Below are 17,440 nucleotides of genomic sequence, written 5' to 3'. Positions count from 1 at the left end.
CAGAATGGTATCCATGCATGGCATTGTTTATATTTTTATAGTTACCATAAATTGCAAGAGAGGTATACAAACAAATGTGCTTTAAAGGGAAAACATTAGCATTTAGGTTTCCCTCGTGGAGTTCTAGCAAATTTGCTAATGTCAACAGACCTATGTGCTTATTATTGTTCCATCCCTTTATCTGCCAATCTACAGTAAATTCCCTGGGCATAGCAAAATGAACACAATTACATTTACAACAAAGAAAGGACAGCACTGCACTCTAATTAAAGCCAGAATCTACCCCGCCAGGCTTAATTTATTTGTTTCTTTTATTGTATTTGAACTAGAAGGTCTCTTGATATAACATGCCATTACATAGGCCATTAAGAAGCTTTCATCCATGGGAAGTTTTCAAACCTTATTGTTTCAGTCTCTTTAACTGTTATTATGTCTATTACTTGGTTTATTCCCATGGTCATTCTGCACAGCTCTACAGAATCTATTGGCACTACATAATTTAATTACAGCAGAGCGATAGCACTTATACATGGATAGAATTTATACTTGCATAAAGAAATGCCTTCCTCCTCATTATGTGCTTTACCGATAAATAAAAGATCACTTACTTCATACTTGCACTCTATATGCAATATTAAACCCAATGTCAGTTATATTAAGAGGGCCAAGTCAGTGTTGAACTGGCCCACCAGGATAACTCCCGGTGGTCCCAGGTGTCAGTGGGCCCCTCATATTCCATTGTAACTTCTATGCCTGCATTTTGGTCATCCCATTTCTGTATGAGAACAAATAGAAGTAACTGAGCGAAAGCTGGATAACAGTATAGAAAAGTTTGATAAGGAGACTATGGGGGAAATGTAATAAAGTTTGCAAAGAGCAAAACATTGCGAATAAAAATGTGCCTGTCCCAATATAATATTCTTTGTTAGGCTTTTATTGAATTGTGAATTGGAATTGCATATTGCGATACCTTTAACACACCTGTTCTGGAGTTTCGTTAAATATTTTGTCGCAAAATATGGTTTGTGATTGTCAAATTTTATTACATACAATGCGAACGTTTGCAAAAGCAAATTGGTTGCAAATTTTGCAAGTGTAAAGCTCCCCATAGACGCGACGATTCTTCTTGCCGAACGACCAATTTTAGGGAAGCCCCACCAATTATCGTGTGGTTAGTGGTATTCGAACGATCGTACATCTTACGATTTTTCAGCCGACATCTGTCGGGAAATTGATCGGCCAGGTCAAAAAATCTTTGTCGGTCCCAGTGCAATCTCTCTATGTTTGCAGGGCCAAGCAGGCAGCTCCCCTTTGTTTTCCTGGTAAATTGGTCTTTTTAGTTGATGGTAAATTCGTACGATCGTACGATCGTTCTGAGAAGATCGTGGTCTCACGATCAGGATCTGATCTTTTAAAAATCTCAACATCTATGGCCAGCTTTAGGTATTGCTGGGATTCGAGCCAAAGACCTTTGGGTTTCTGGCTCAATACCATAACCATTTGGCCAGGTGAGCAGCCTGTAGGGTTGTTCCCTATATGTTACCTGGCCTCTGCAGCCCCTGCCCAGCTGGAGCCTGATTGACCTCTCCAGCCCCAGCCCAGCTGCAGCCTGTTTGTACTATGCAGCCCCAGCTCAGCTGCTGCCTGATTAGTTGCAATCAGCCAATCAGGGCTGACTCTGCCCTATTTAAGGCCAGCCCTCCAAACACACCTTGCCAGGGCATTGTTTCCCAGACTAGCAGTGTGGCATTGTCCATAGTTAAGGGCTTCAGTTCTAGCTTCCTTTCCTTTCCTTGTCTGAACTCTTCCCTGTCTTGTCCTGCCTGGCTCTGAACCTTGTCTTGTCTTATTCTGCTTTACCTTCCCCTTCCAGTTCTGCTCTGGTTCAGCTTTAAACCTTGATCTCTCCTTGCTTTAACCTTGTCTTGACTTTGCCCTGCCCAGCTTTCCTTGCTATTCCGTATCTTGCTCTGTTCCTCACTCCAAACCTGATCTTGCCTTAACTTATTCTACCTTGTACCTTTCAACTTGTACTGATATTGCCTTGTCTGTTCCCGATTCTTGCTTCCTGACCCATCCTTGTACCTTGTACCCCTTCATCTCGCTCTGCATCTTGCCCTGCTTTTTCCAGTCCTCCCTTGTTATCCTGCTCTCCAGTCCTCTCCAGTCCTTTCCTGCTCTCCTGCTCTCGTCTCCTTCTGCTCTCTATCCCCAGTTTGATCTGATCTACGCCCACACCATCTTATCCCATCCAGTCTGTTCCTGTTCCACTCCTGCTCCATTCAGTCTGTTCCTGTCCTGAGTCCTCACCCTCTTCATTCTGCCTAGTCCAGTCCTGATCTTCATCCTTTCCGTCCTGCTCTGCTCTGCACCTGATTCAGTCTGACTCTTAACCCTCATCAACCTGTTCCTGCCTTCCCTTTACGTGTTCCCTAGGCACATACAGCTCCAGCCTCAAGGACTCGCCCTTTCCCCATCATTCTCCACAGCGCCCCCTTCCTAATCCTTAACAGCAAGGAAGTCGTTGAGGTTTTAATCAGTCAAAAATGTGGCAGATCTGGTTGCTAACATTCGCAAAGGTGTTTACGAATGTTATTTCCGCTAACGAAACATATTACAGGTGAATAAAATCCTGAGTGAGCAGAAGAAGAAAAATGGCCATTTGGTAAAGTTTTCTTCTGGGTCCCTGGCATTCCAGACTGGGGTCAGTTCTAAGTTCTAGACTACAAGTTATCTTTTGGAATGGGACATAACTACACTATTGGGTTTATGAATGACTGAAGCAACCTAAACCTTGATCAAGGTAAAGGTAAAATTGTTTAGTACTAATGATGCTTTCATTGAGATCAACGAGATTCATCATTGGAATAAATTTAGAATTGCAATTCTACATGTTGAAGAAGAGAATAATGTGAAACTAACAGGCTTGAAACTTGCCAAAATGTTGGAATGAATGTTGTTGCTTCGTTCTTCATTCCATTAATGAGTGGAGTAGTAAAGAACACCATAGTTATGCTACTATTTATTTCAAGTTTAAAAGACATCCTGCATCCCACCACCGAAGTATATCATTTCTCAGAAGGGAGTTGCACAGGATTGGCCATCTTTTTTCTATTTCTGAATATTAGATAACCAAAATTGAAAAAAGGTTACAGTTTCCACCAGAATAATTCACAGATCAAGTATATAGAAGTAGCAGTTCATCAATTTGACTCAAATTGGACAACAATGATACTGCACTATGGAAACAGATCTGTACTGCATATTTTGGTTGAAATTAAAGTTTTAATAAAAAATATCAAGTCTTATACTGCATGAGAAATGTTTGCCCTGCCACTCACAGCTCAGCAAGTCTGCCATTAAAAGAACATGGTCATCCTGGAGGTGAGTCAGGGTAAAGTGAAGGAATGGAATCAATAAATTATCCTTATGCAGTACACTGAGAGCAAACACATTTCAGCAGACAGTATGATGTATCTTGCAGCCGTCATATAGTCTGAGTCAAAGATATAAATAGCTCTTAGCAACGTGTAAGATCTTCAATCATTGTTAAATGACTCTTTCAACACTTGATATCTCCAATATCTTTCAACAAGATTTGAGAAAGTCTAAGTCGTTTAGAAACATTGCTGTTTTTGCATAATGTATTATCATCTTAAGCATGTTTGATTAATGCCATGCAGCTCTCCAAAAGCCATAACACTTGATCAGATATGCCACCCCCTTACTAAATGTGCAATGCAGGCCCTATTCAACAGTAATTTAGTAATAGTTTGAGATATTAACTGGTATGAAAATAAACTTTCAGGGAAATCTATATTATAAAGAAAAATCTGCTGAAGATTTCCTAACTCTATTGAGAGCAAGCAGAAGGCTGAATTAAGCTATACTATGAATGATATATGTCACAGCTACAGCCCTGCAGTCATGCCATCATGTAGATTGGACAAATAATTGATTGTCAGGTAGCTTAACCAATCACGTTTCCAAAGCAGACCAAGTCCCATTTGTTTGTTCCCTCCTTACACTGGCTCACAATTTTTGCCCAAATGCAGAAAGAGCTCCTGAGAGTTCTAATATAATTTAAACAAAGATCTTTGTCAATGGAAAGAAACACCACCACCAGTTATCACCAACAGCCACTAGGCTATGAATGGAGAGTGATTCTGGAAACAGAAAAACTGCTGGTCTGTGAGATGAGAGGTTTAGAATGTCTTTATAGCCATTTTTAAACTAGATCGTATAACTGAACTCACAACAACCTTTATTATTCCAGAACACAAGTGGTGTTATTACAGTACAAATAATTATGGTAGACAAGGAGAGTTTCAATTGGAGTAGACACTCGCACACCCGTTGTGCAGGTATATAGCTTTGCTCGGTGCACAGTGAATGGAGGATGCGGTGACCTCCTAGTAACTAAATCGAAAAACCACACTAGCACACAAGACTTGTGTCTGCAGGGCAAGCCCTTGCAAAGGTTTTTACTGCGGTGGTGCAATGTTTCGGGGCTCCGCCCCTTTGTCAAGTATGCTTGCACCACCGCAGTAAAAACCTTTGCAAAGGCTTGCCCTGCAGACACAAGTCTCGTGTGCTAGTGTGGTTTTTCAAGACAAGGAGAGTTTACCTAAGCCTTTACGAAATCCTTATATTATATAGTTTATTTTTAGGGAATAATGTCTTGTTCCCTTTATCATTATCCCTCCATAAAATTTTACCAATGCATGTCTTTGAAGGTAACAATATTCGCTTGGGAAAATCATTTAAAGTAGAACCCCTATTTTAGGTTTTTCAGGGGACCAGAAAAAAATGATGTAAAATCTGGGAAAATGTAAAATCAGGGAAATGTAAAATTAAAGAAAATTTTAGATCAGGGGATGTAAGATTAAGGTTTTGCGGATTTGTGTCCAATCATACTTACAGTACAATATAGGATCCGTTATCCGGTAACCCGTTATCTAGAAAGATCTGAATTACAGAAGTCTCCCATAGACATCCATATAACTCAAACTTTTAAAAATGGTTCCCTTTTTCACTGTAATAACAAAACAGTACCTTGTACTTGATCCAAATTAAGATATAATTAATCCTTATCGGATGCAAAACCAGCCTACTGGGTTTAATCAACATCTGAAAGGTTTTTTAGAAGACTTAAGGTATGGAGCTCCAAATTATGGAAAGTCTAATTATCCAGAAAACATCAGGTCCTGAGCATTCTGAATAACAGGTCCCATACCTGTATAAGATATAGTAATTTGAAAGGGATTTATCAAAGCAACACACAATTTAAATTGTCAGAAGTGTCGAACAATATTACAAAGCAGATCTTTGAAATATCTTAAAATTTGCTAAAATATTGTATTTTCAGTAATACAAATCTCCTACACAGCACAGAGAAACACAAGCAACACTAGGTTAAAGGGTCACCAGTCATTTCACACTGTTAACGTATTTGTCGCTCATGTGAACAAAGGACTTTTTTTCCGGTTTTCCCTCTCGCAAATGCCAATCTCTCCTTTTATAAGGTGTGAAAATAAGAGTTGTCGTGTGCTTTCCAGTTACAGACATATCAAGTGGATAAAGCCTATGGAATAAGGATATTTGACCATTCTAATAATAACAGAGTTACTAGGCTAATTAAGGGCACTATCATTACCAAAAAATGCAGACAAAACTTTGAATTGATGAATGCAATTTATTTTATACCAGTGGCTATCCTTACAAAATGTCACACCTTAGCTATGGATGTCAAGAGAATTCTAACTGTGAAATGCAAAATACCACTTAATGCAATTAAGCATATCTTCTGGTACTACACACAATGTTCATATAAAAAAAAACGTGGTGTCCATTCCATGCAATGGAAACTCGCTGTCCGTTAAAGGAGATAAAAATTAAAAGGAAGAAATACAGCATGATTAATTCAACAATTGATACATAAAAGAAGAAAATATACGTGTTTGTGGCGGTGTTACACACTTTTGTGTTGCTACTGTGCCACCTTACACTCAAATATTGAATATGTCAATAATTATCTGACACCCAACTCCTGCATGAAGACAGAAACAGATGCTGAGAGAGGGATAGTGAAGATAAACTTGATTATTTCAGAAACGTTTCCTATTTCAGTATGCTTAAGTTTATATTCAATTTTCATTTTCGCAATAGTTCCCCTTCAAAAAGAAACCAACACTGTCATGAAATTGTGGCAGTACCATCACAAGCTGGGTCCATGTCCCTGTGGAGCACCAACCTTTCTAACACCTAATTTTAACACCAAATCAAAAAAAGAAGGGAGAGGCATAGCAGGTCAATGAGGTATACTGTTATAGTTACCCTTTTAAAAAGTTATTTTGGTATCTTAAATCCTTGCTTCCATCCAAAGCTCAAATCCAATAATTCCAAAGTGTGGTTAAAGAATGCTATTAGGCGCAATTTACTGCTGCACAGGTGCCTTTATTCACCAAGGTACATGTGCAGTAGTAAATTGCGCTTAATGGTATTCTCTACCCACACTTTGGAATTATTGCATAGTGGGTGAAGCAACATAGTCATACCATGTGCGATTGGATCATAAAAACAAATGAGAATTTTCAATTCATCAAGGATCCATTTTCATATTTGAAAAACTTCGAAATTTGAATTCAAAAAGACCAACCGAAATTAAGTCAAAGTTTTTTTTTGGCCGAATAGGTCTGTTTCAATCGAATAGGTCCGTATTTGGCCGAATTCGAAACGTACAAATTGAAGTAATAGCGCATTCAATCAAATTCAAATCAAAGTTTTTCCAAAAAAAACCTTCGATTTTTTTGAAGTCCACCAAATGACTCCAAATGGGTTCTAGGAGGTCCCCCATAGGATATAACAGCAAATCAGCAGGTTTTAGATGGCGAATGGTCAAAGTCGAATTTTTAAAGCGACAGCACATGATAAATTTCGATATTTGAATTTGGACTATTCCCTAGTCGAAGTACACAAAAAATAGCTCGAAATTCTAATTTTTTTAATTCAAAAATTTACCCCGACCTTTGATAAATCTGCCCCTTAATGATGGGTGAATAAATTCGCCAGGCGAAAATTCAAGCAAATTCTGTGTTTTTCAGCCGACGAATACATTTGCGAAACTGGTCAAAACCATCGACATCAACATTATTCGGACTCCCATTGACTTTATTGCAAGCGTCAGAGATGGCGCGGGCGTCAAAATTCTCGTTTCGCAAATTCTTTGCCTTTTGGAGAATTTCGTGGGATATTCACACATTTTTCAATAAAATGGGACAAATTTGCCCATCACTACAAACTTTGCATTACTGTGTTTTTTAAAGCCAGCAACACCCGGAGACAAAAAAAGGGTACACCCAAAAGACCCAGCACCTATGCACAAGAAAAGTAATGTGGTCTTTACTGTCCAGTGTAGTTGAGACTGCTTGGATCTATAAATTGGGGAGACTAAACAACTGCTTTGTAAAAGAATGGCCCAACATAGGAGGGCTAACTCATTTAGACAGGGCTCAGCAGTCTATCTACATCTAAAGGAATGTCCTTTGAGGACACCTATCAATGGAACCATGGTGTTTGGATGTCTGCCGCTCAGTGGAACTGGAGAAGCCGCTCATATGAGTGATAAAACATTTTCAAAAAAGACTCAGTCCAGTTGTTTTAGACTTAATTCTATAAGATACTGTAATTTGGTCTCTTGGCATGAATATTCAACAGAACAACACTTTGAGCATTGCTCAAAATAAATGATATTTGGTTTAGGAAATGTGGTGTACATCCTACCTTCACACACAGGACAACATTCACCAGGCACTTTAACTGGCTTCAAGCAACTCTGGCCACAAGCTGTTGCAACACAGTGAGGCTCTCCATTGATACACTGACAGAAGGTGCAGTCATCTTCTCTCCAGCGGTCACCGTGACTTCTTATTTGTCCATTGGCATAACAACCTGCAGGGTCATTGACTGGGTACACAGGATCTATGTGAAGAAACAAAATAGAAGAGATGAGGGATCTACCGCTGACTGAAGTTCATTGAGGTGCCATATGCATCTTGCCTCTTTGTCATTTCTATAGGTTGATGAATATTATAACACAGTGCTATGCAATATGTTGGCGCTATATAAATACATGTTAATAATAATAATAAATACTTACAATAGATTCTAATGATACATAGGAGGTTTAAGAAAGATACACATATGTTTTGTTTACATGTGTTTATTATCTGTACCATCCAGGTCAGATATGAATATAATTCTTTAACACATATTGCTATTCATAAAGGAAAATCATTCTCTAAACAATAACAATAATTTATTCTAAGCAATAAAAAGGAACTATTGGGCAATTTAACACTCATTTAAATAGCATGCTGAGTGCCAGATGCTTAGACTAGTGTCAGGTTTAATAGATACAATATGTTGAAGCTTTTCAGTACATAAAGAAATGACAACCATCTTCCATATAACTTTTTTATTATACTTCATGTACTGCCTGAATATTTACTTTTCACTTAATTTAACAAGAGCCAATCACAAATTGACAAAAATGTATGAAATACTCAGCATGTGCAAGAAGTTGAACTAATTCTCCTGTTATGTTTGGATGCATCCGGCAAACACACCCTAACCATCTTCCTTTTAAAATGAATAATATGCCAAGGGGTGGTTCACCTTCAAGTGAACTTTTAGTATGTTATAAAATGGCAGATTCTAAGCAACTTTTCAATTGGCCTTGATTTTTTCTTTTTTTTATAGTTTTGAATTATAGTTTTTGAATAGTTTATTTGCCTTCTTCTTCTGACTCTTTTCAGTTTTGGAATGGGGGTCACTGACCCCATCTAAAAAACAAATACGCTGTAAGGCTACGAACACATTGATATTTGCTACTTTTTATTGCCTTTCCTATTCATATTTTGGTGTCTTGTTTCAATCAGTGCAAGGTTACTAGGGAAATTTGGACCCTAGCAACCAGATTACGGAAACTACTACCGGCAGAGCCGCCAAATATAAAGCTAAATAACTTAAAACTAGTGATGAGCGAATCTCTCCTGAAAAATTAGCGGAACACATTGAAGTCAATGGGTGTTCATTTTATTTACACACGAAAATTTTTTGCCATGCAACAATTTTTCTCGCTCCAAATGCATTAAAGTCGGTCAGCATTTTTTCTTATGGCGATTTTTTTTCTAATGCGTTAAAGTCAATGGGCGTTTTTTTCTTATGGTGGCTTTTTTGTCCAAATGCATTAAAGTCAATGGGTGTTCTTTCTCGTTTGTGCCACAGTTTTTTGCACATGGCGAAAAGAGGAATTTCGCACAAAATCCATGGCTGGCAAAAAAATTCGCTCATCACTACTTAAAAAAAACAAAAAATAAAAAAATTGTCTCAAAATATCTGTCTCTACATCATACTAAAGGTAAATTTAATGGTGAACAGCCACTTTAACTGGCAGATTCAATAGACCGTTTCTACTGCTAGACTCATAATAGTCACAGTCCGCTCAAAATGTATGATCCTGAGTGTGTGTCAGTGCCGCCCTGCCAAGCAATTTGGCCAATCAGACTCTGGTGAAAACTGATCTAGCCAATTACCCAATATGGTTCCGGTCACCAACTGATTCTAAAAAGTAATTAAGGTTATTAGTATAACCAGATTACTGTGCTTGTGAACCCACATTTAAGGTTTTTCTTCTGCCTTACAGCTTTTAAAAAATGGAACCTGTTTATATTAATCACCTTTTGGAAGATATTAGGGGTCATTTACAATCCCTATTGCAGTGAGCAAAGGGCAAATTCGAGCACAATTGTTCCTAATTAGGGAGGAACTCCACGGACAATGTTGGAGCGATCCGACGTGCTGCGCAAAAATGCAGCTGTCAAATCGGATGCGGCAGAAATAAGGTAAGTGATTGCATTGTCGGATGGTGTTGCAGTGCTGATCTGACGCGACATGACAGTCGGATGCAGACGCTGCATGCTGTGTCTGCATCCGACAGTTGTGTCGGATCAACGCTGCGACTTCATCCGACATTTCCATTACTTACCTTATTTCTGTCGCATCCGACGTGACACCTGCATTTTTGCGCAGCACACCAGATCACGAGGAAATCGTCCGTGAAGTCCTACCCTAATGCAGCATTTATTTTCCCAGAATTCCACTGTCATTGTGGTCACAAGGGGGTGTTGCACCTCATGCAACTGCGGGCGAAGTCACAAATTAAACCCAATTGTTCTTGTACTTCATTGCTGAATATTTTGAAAGTCTGGGTAATGTCATTTGTGGTGTTCAGCGTGCAAGTGACGCGTGCACCCTATACTTTAGTCACAAGGTCAAAAGGTGCAACTGCATTCGATTATAAATGGGAGGCAGGAAGGACTGAGTGGAATTGAGCACGACTATATTAAAGTGCGAGGAACACATTTTTGATGCAAGTAACTTTAATAATGGGGTTTTACACGCAATTGACAGCAGGGAAATTTGTAGAACCGTAACTATACTTGCAGTTGTGAAGGAGTGCTGATATCTTGGTTGCTTAAAGGGTCACTGGGTGAGAATAGCTTTATAGCTTTGCTATGAGGAAAAGATACACTCAGCAGGTGGGTGCTGCTCAGTTTGTATAAATAGCAGCAATCAACAAACCAGTCAACAACAAATCCTCACAAAACAGATGGAGCGTGGTGCTTTGTTGATTATGTTCAGCCTGGTTGTCAGTAACATTTTGTACCTTTTTTGAGTTTACAAAAGAAGTCAATGTGCTACAAGTTATAGAGGGAAGGATCCCCAAAAATATCCAATAACTGGGCAGGTCATTCTCTCTCTGGAAAGCCATCTATTTATTTTGACTTTCAAGATCCTGTTATGTCATTTTCTAACTTGTATTGGTCTAGATGCATCCTGCAGTGAAGGACATACTCAGTGTTGCTTTTCAAGTATAATACTTTTTTTTTGTTTGTTTTTCAAGTGGCATACTTTTATTTTTTGCTCCAATTTGTGAAGCAGAGAGTCTAGGGAACACAAAGACCACTCGCAAAGTCTTTGTGTATTCCCTAAAGGTGAGAAGAATTCCCCTCAAATGTTTACTTTCAACAAACTTCCTAATAACCTTAAGGATTATGTTTTCCCTTTCAGAAATTTATTTTTTATTCCGTCAAGACATTTAGTCTCTCTCAGGCATCTATAATGGTCACTGGAACGTGTTTCCTAATGTGATGCAATGTATAGATGCCAATTGAATTTCTTTTTGGCCAGTAATGCTTTCACCTTTGCCAATACCTTAACAGAGAACAAACTGTTTCTGAACCAAACACAATGGAACATGGCCAGGCAAGCTTGCAAAGGTTCATCTTTTTCGGTAGCAAACAACCAGGAGTAAGCTAAGTATACACTGTTTACATTCTTTGTTCCTGATTTCCACCATGGTACAGCTGGAGTTAATATTGTGTAATTTATCTCTATAGGGAAACCTGAAAAATAATTTAAAAGAATTAATATGTTTAATAATGCCATCTATGTAATTTGTATGTTCGGTCATAAGTAACACATGGAGATGTGTTACGGCTAGAGAGTTGGATAGCCGAAACGTTGAGGAATAAAATCACAGCCCTTGTGGCTTTTTTTTCATGACAAGTCCTGTGAGTGCGGTCTCTTTTTTCATTATATATATATATATATATATATATATATATATATATATATATATATATATATAGACACAGAGCTTAAGTGCCATGTGGAAAGAGAGACAGTAGGAAGGAGGAGGTCCCTGCCCTGTAGAGCTTACAGTCTAAGTGGGTGGATAACACCAAGGCACAACTTGGAGGGCAAAAATGCACAAGGTTGGACATTGCCCCTTAATTGCTAAGACTAGATTAATCTTCTAGTGCTCCAAAAGGTTACAGAGGAATTCGGGGATGGAATTCCAGTGGTAAGGACAGAAAGGTTTAAGACGAAAAGTCGCAATGGATGTGGATGGTGTAAACAGATGGTGGCTCTGAGAGGAGCAGAGGAGATGGTCAAGAAAATACAGTGAGACAAGTGAAGTAATGTAGTGAGGACCAGAGGAGTGAAGGTTTTACATTTTTTATGATAGACTGAAGGAAACAAAAGGTTTTACATTTTTTATGATAGACTGAAGGAAACAAAATGTAAATAATAAATGTAGTGTAAGTAAATTTTATTTTGCTCAACTAACATGATAGAAAATTATTTGGAATTATTTCTCAGAGTGACAGGTCCCCTTTAAAAAATTGGCTTATCTTGTCAATATTGCGGAGGAAAAAGTGTCAGGTTTAGACAGCAGACAGTAGAATTAATATGATTCAAGAAGGAGAGATACTGGTCAAAGATGACCACCAGGCAGCATGCTGTACTAACAGGGTTATTTCGCATGCCATCAATTTTAATGGTGAAAGGAAGAGAAGGGCTAGATTTGGGGGGAAAGACCATGAGCTCGGTTTTAGCTAGGTTGACTTTGAGGTCCTCTCTTAGGTTGGACTTCCATAGCAAATACCCTCTCAACTATTCACTAGAAACCAGCCCCAAGGAGACACATTTCTGCATTAGTCTCAATGCTACAATAGGATAAGTAGGCTGACTGTGAATGTAAGAATTTGCTTATAGAGCATCTGCCAGGCTGTTACCTTCTCATTATGATCACAAAAAAACTTTAAGGTTTGTATCAGCAGAAAAACCTAGTTATTGCAGTGCTGTGATTGTATATACATAGAATGAAGGACATGCTCCTTGTAATGACCCTTCCGTTTTCTATTTATATGCATGGCTCGCTCACTAAATGGTAGCAGGTTTATCAGATGTTGAAAGCAGCTGTTGCAGGCAGATGAGCCGCTTCTCCAGCTTGAGGAAGGAAGTGAGCATCTATGTAATCAGACAGATATGCACACTGAAGGCAGACGTTTGAGGCGAATGAATAATGGAGCCAATTCCATCACCCGTGTGTTACAAAAGCCCATACAGTGTAACTAGCAATCACCACTTTTAGATTTCCCACTGGCTACTAGATTTGGCCCTCACCAGACTGAACATGTTTACTTGCTTCCCGCTATTCTTTCTTGTTAATTTCTTTACTCTCTCAACTGTCTCATGCTTTCTGTTGCTCCAACTGTTCAATTTAGTGGCAACAGATGGATACCAGCCCTTTTTACTTCTCCCTCTGTCTTTATATTGGTTTATCTTAAAGGGATATACCTCCTATTTATAAGTAGTGTACCTCCTCTATTTATAGACTGCAAGGTATAGGGGGAGTTAGTAGAATTCTGGTTGACACAGGAATTCATCAATAAGAAACATCAGCACAATATGTATATAGGACCATAAGAGCACAAGGCAAGAGAACCATATGGCACCATTATTGACCTCCTATTATGAAGCGCCCAATACCGCGAAACGTGTCAGGAGGGGTGGCTGACAAGAGGAATGCAGACAAAGGGGAGACACTGCCTTGTGGTGTGAAATGGGGGAATGGTTTCATGTGAATTTTTCAATGATTTAATGGTATCCAGTACTTTATTGTATTGGTGATTTTGCACAAATAAATGTTTGAAGTGAGATACTGTGCATGTGTTTAAACTTTAGAGAAAATTATTAGTAAGTAACTATCATGCACTGACAGCATGCTCATTCACACAGGGTGCTGTATTCTGATGACTAAAGGAAATATAAAGTTACCTTAAATAATAAAAGTAAATATGCATAAAATGCTCTCCAAAATACTCTTTCATTCTGACATTTCAACAGTACAACATGCATGCACCTTAAGGGTGAAAAAAGAATTCAGGAGTCTTCGTCAATAAAAGCCTTCCTGTGCCGGCTGCACTCAGCACTGTGGGGAACCCAAAAAGGACAACACATAGCACAGTACTCTGACAGTTTCAGCAAAACCTTGGGCTGTTGGTATAGTGCCCTGTTAATTATCTGACAGGCATGCAATGATCACAATCCAGGCGGCTCAGAAAATCACACGTTTTTAAAGCTTGTTCTTCCGAAAATTAGAGGAAAAGGCCATTTTAAACATATTTACTTGAATGACTAAGGGGTCTCTTTTAATATTTGTTAAAGCATTTTAAATGTTATTAAATATAAAATAAACACTACATAGGGGCTCATTTATCAACAGTCGGCAAATTTGCACCTAAACAGTAACCAATCAGTTCAGCCTGAGCAAAACTTTGATTGTTTACTGGCAAACTGACCAGGGGCAACTATGCCCTGTATTGATAAACAAGATCCTATAGATGCTATAGAATACTTCTGTAGTGACAGTTTGGGGCACATTTACCTAGGGTCGAATATCGAGGGTTAATTAACCCTCGATATTCGACCGTCAAAGTAAAATCCTTTGATTTTGAATATCGAAGTCGAAGGATTTACCGCTATTCCTACGATCGATCGATCGAAGGAATAATCTTTCGAATCGAACGATTCGAAGGTTTTTAAACGATCGATCAAAGGATATTCCTTCGATCAGAAAATTGTTAGGAAGCCTATGGGGACCTTCCCCATAGGCTAACATTGGCCTCTGTAGGTTTTAGGTGGCGAACTAGGGGGGTCGAAGAATTTTTAAAGAGACAGTACTTCGTTCGATTCGAAGTCGAAGGTCGAAGTAGCCCATTCGATGGTCGAAGTAGCCATATTCGACCATTCGAAATTCGAACTATTTTTCCTCTATTCCTTCACTCGAACTAAGTAAATGGGCCCCTCAGTGTCATGTTACACGTGCATCATTTGTTTCATGGTTTGCTTTTCCTTGTTTTGTCCCATCTCATCTCCTGGTATCCCCTCTGATCTCTGTCTGTTTGGTTTACTCCACTTGTCCAGTAGTATATGCTAGGCTCCATTTTAAACTGCATCTATATTGCTAGAGTGGATCATATTATAATCTTTTGACCTATACAGATGTTCACTGTTGTCAAGATCCTCCCAGTTTCGAAATAAACTACTGCCATTCTGCTGGAGTTCAACTGTCTGCTGACATTCCTGAGTTATAAGTTATTGCTATCTCAAGACAACTTGATAAGTTAAAGAGATCACACTTCCAATGCTTAGAATGCTTAGAAAGGGAGGCAGCTATTAGTACGGATGGGATCCTATATATCCTATTACATGATGTCTGTATGAACTCATGTAACTTTAAATGACAGCATTCTCGATTTTAAATCTTTATAATGGCCTGGATTTCCATTTTTGCTGTTGTATGCTAATTATGTATACTATAGCCTGTAAAACACAATCAAAATTATTGAAATAAAAAAAAAAGAAAGGGAGGCAGAACAGTTTGGGACTGCAATCCTGATAGTTTGCCATATGCATTTGTTTTCTTTACTGCCATTTGAATGGTAGCGGAGTATTGCCCACTTACAGTACATGAATGGGAAGTGTCAAAAGTTGCCAAGCATTCGATTGGATGGATGGATTGTACGACTGAATTGTTGTTGATTTATGTTGTATATTGGTAAAGCCATCTGTAATTTAAGTAAATTTATCCTGGAATGTAGGAGGCTAATAAGCAATACAGATTATAGGAGAAGGAGAAATTCATATGCGAGAAGACGGAAGAAGCCTGTTAGTGAAATAAGCATTGGTTGATTTGTGACACAGGGGCAGCAAAAAGATTAATTTTGTTCTTCCATGAGTGGAGTTGATGTGCAACCATGTACAGTATTGCAAGTATTGTGACTGTGTTCTAGGGATGCACTAAATCCACTTTTTGGGATTTGGCCAAATCCCCAAATTCTTCTTGAAAGATCTGAATGAATTCCGAACCGAATCCTAATTTGCAATTGCAAATTAGGGACAGGAAAGGAAAATGGGGAAAAAACATTTTTACTTCCTTTTTTTGTGACAAAAAGTCAAGTGATTTCCCTCCCCGCTGCTAATTAACATATGCTAATTAGGATTCAAATTCTGTCCCGTCAGGCACAAGGATTCGGCCAAATCCGAATCCATCTGAAAAAGGCTGAATCCTGTCCGAATCCTGAACTGAGTCCTGGATTTGGTGCATCCCTACTGTATTCTGTATTCCAGTTGGTGCTGGATTCCAGCGGCTGGTAATGGGTCTGTTGGAGTGTGCTTCATTCATGCACCATTGATCGTGTCTTTTTTGATTGTGTCTTTCTATGCAGACATTTTCCTATTCCTATTTCCATCTCTTGTTCAAACCACTGCCTGATTGCCAGGGTAAACATGAAAATGTGCAAAGCAGAGGGTAAGCAGAACAATTGCAAGTAATTCAGACATAATCTGAGCTGGCATCACAAGTGGACCTATATGTACAGTTCTCTTTGAAACCACGTAGGTAGATATACAGTGGATAAAACTGGAGAAATCAGAAGGGTTCCCAGGAGTTCAATCTACCATGCTTTTTGATAGTCGGGGAACTTTTTAACAAAACCAAAAGTGTGTTCGTTTGGCATAACGTAGTGAAATACTTTGAATAATAGAAGTCGCTTGCGCTCTCTGGGGTGGTTGTGCTTAGCTGCTCAGTGTGAGCAATATCACCTGTTTAAATCCTTGCTTACCAATGCAAATCACATGCAGCGAGAATGGATTTGACAATCACTTTCCGCACTTGAGGGAAATTACTGACACTTTAGGACTTTAAACCAGTTCTTTAATGCTAAAATGTCAGTCATTTTCAAACTTACCAGTTTTTCATGTATCAAAAGATCGTCCAATAGCCAATATATTTTTAATTATTATTTTCCTATTGTATCTTACAAATATTTTGCAATGGCACTCCTTGCTGAACATACTGTACTAAAATTGTACATGGCAAATTCACGTATCCAAAGACTGCTGTGTTTCTGCAGACATAACTGAAAAATAAGCTGTGTCTGAAATTGTCTTTCATTAGTACAGTTGCTTGGGAAATACTGATTTTCTTTTTCAAAAAAACGTGTAGCCCATTTTTGGCAATTTTTGCTTGCATGGAGAAATGTAATCACATGCTTTATAATGGAGATTTTAGTTTCATAACTGATATATTTATAACACAATATTGTTTTTTCTGCAGCTCTCAGGCTTGAAGTTGCAATCGCTCTCTGCTTGCTAGGGAATGTTAACTCTAGCAACCAGGCATCAGTTTGGTTGTCAGAAGGAAAGGTGAAATAGATGAGTTAAGATGGCCATGCACAATTAAATTCACTTGTTGGAGTCCTTGCCAAACTAGCAGATCTTTAACCGATTTGATCCCATTGCTTGGCCCCAAGGTCAGTGATTGGATCATAACATGCCCATCGGGAGAAGACTACATCAACACACAGAGGTGGTCCTCACCTAAAGGAATTTTTAAAACATGCCAGATATCTATTGGATAGGCCATCAGGCAGGGCCAATATATGGGCCCACATAATCTACTCGTGTAAGGCCATCTTAAAGGATAAAACATAATAGAGAGATGCCAACCCATACCCTCCCAGAA

General features: G+C 38.7%; 1 protein-coding gene across 1 annotated transcript in view; it reads right to left on the bottom strand.

Annotated features, from left to right (window-relative positions):
- LOC108717831 (cysteine-rich motor neuron 1 protein) overlaps positions 1-17,440 on the bottom strand; it is a 537,917-nt gene that overhangs the window by 141,226 nt on the left and 379,251 nt on the right. The window contains exon 7 of the mRNA XM_018265214.2: positions 7,783-7,980. Coding sequence (XP_018120703.1) covers positions 7,783-7,980 — 198 coding nt within the window. The remainder of the gene's footprint in view (positions 1-7,782; positions 7,981-17,440) is intronic.

Source organism: Xenopus laevis, chromosome 5S (assembly GCF_017654675.1).
Source record: "Xenopus laevis strain J_2021 chromosome 5S, Xenopus_laevis_v10.1, whole genome shotgun sequence".
NCBI lineage: Eukaryota > Metazoa > Chordata > Amphibia > Anura > Pipidae > Xenopus > Xenopus laevis.
Note: the sequence above shows the minus strand (reverse complement) of the source record. Positions and strands in the feature narration are given on the sequence as shown.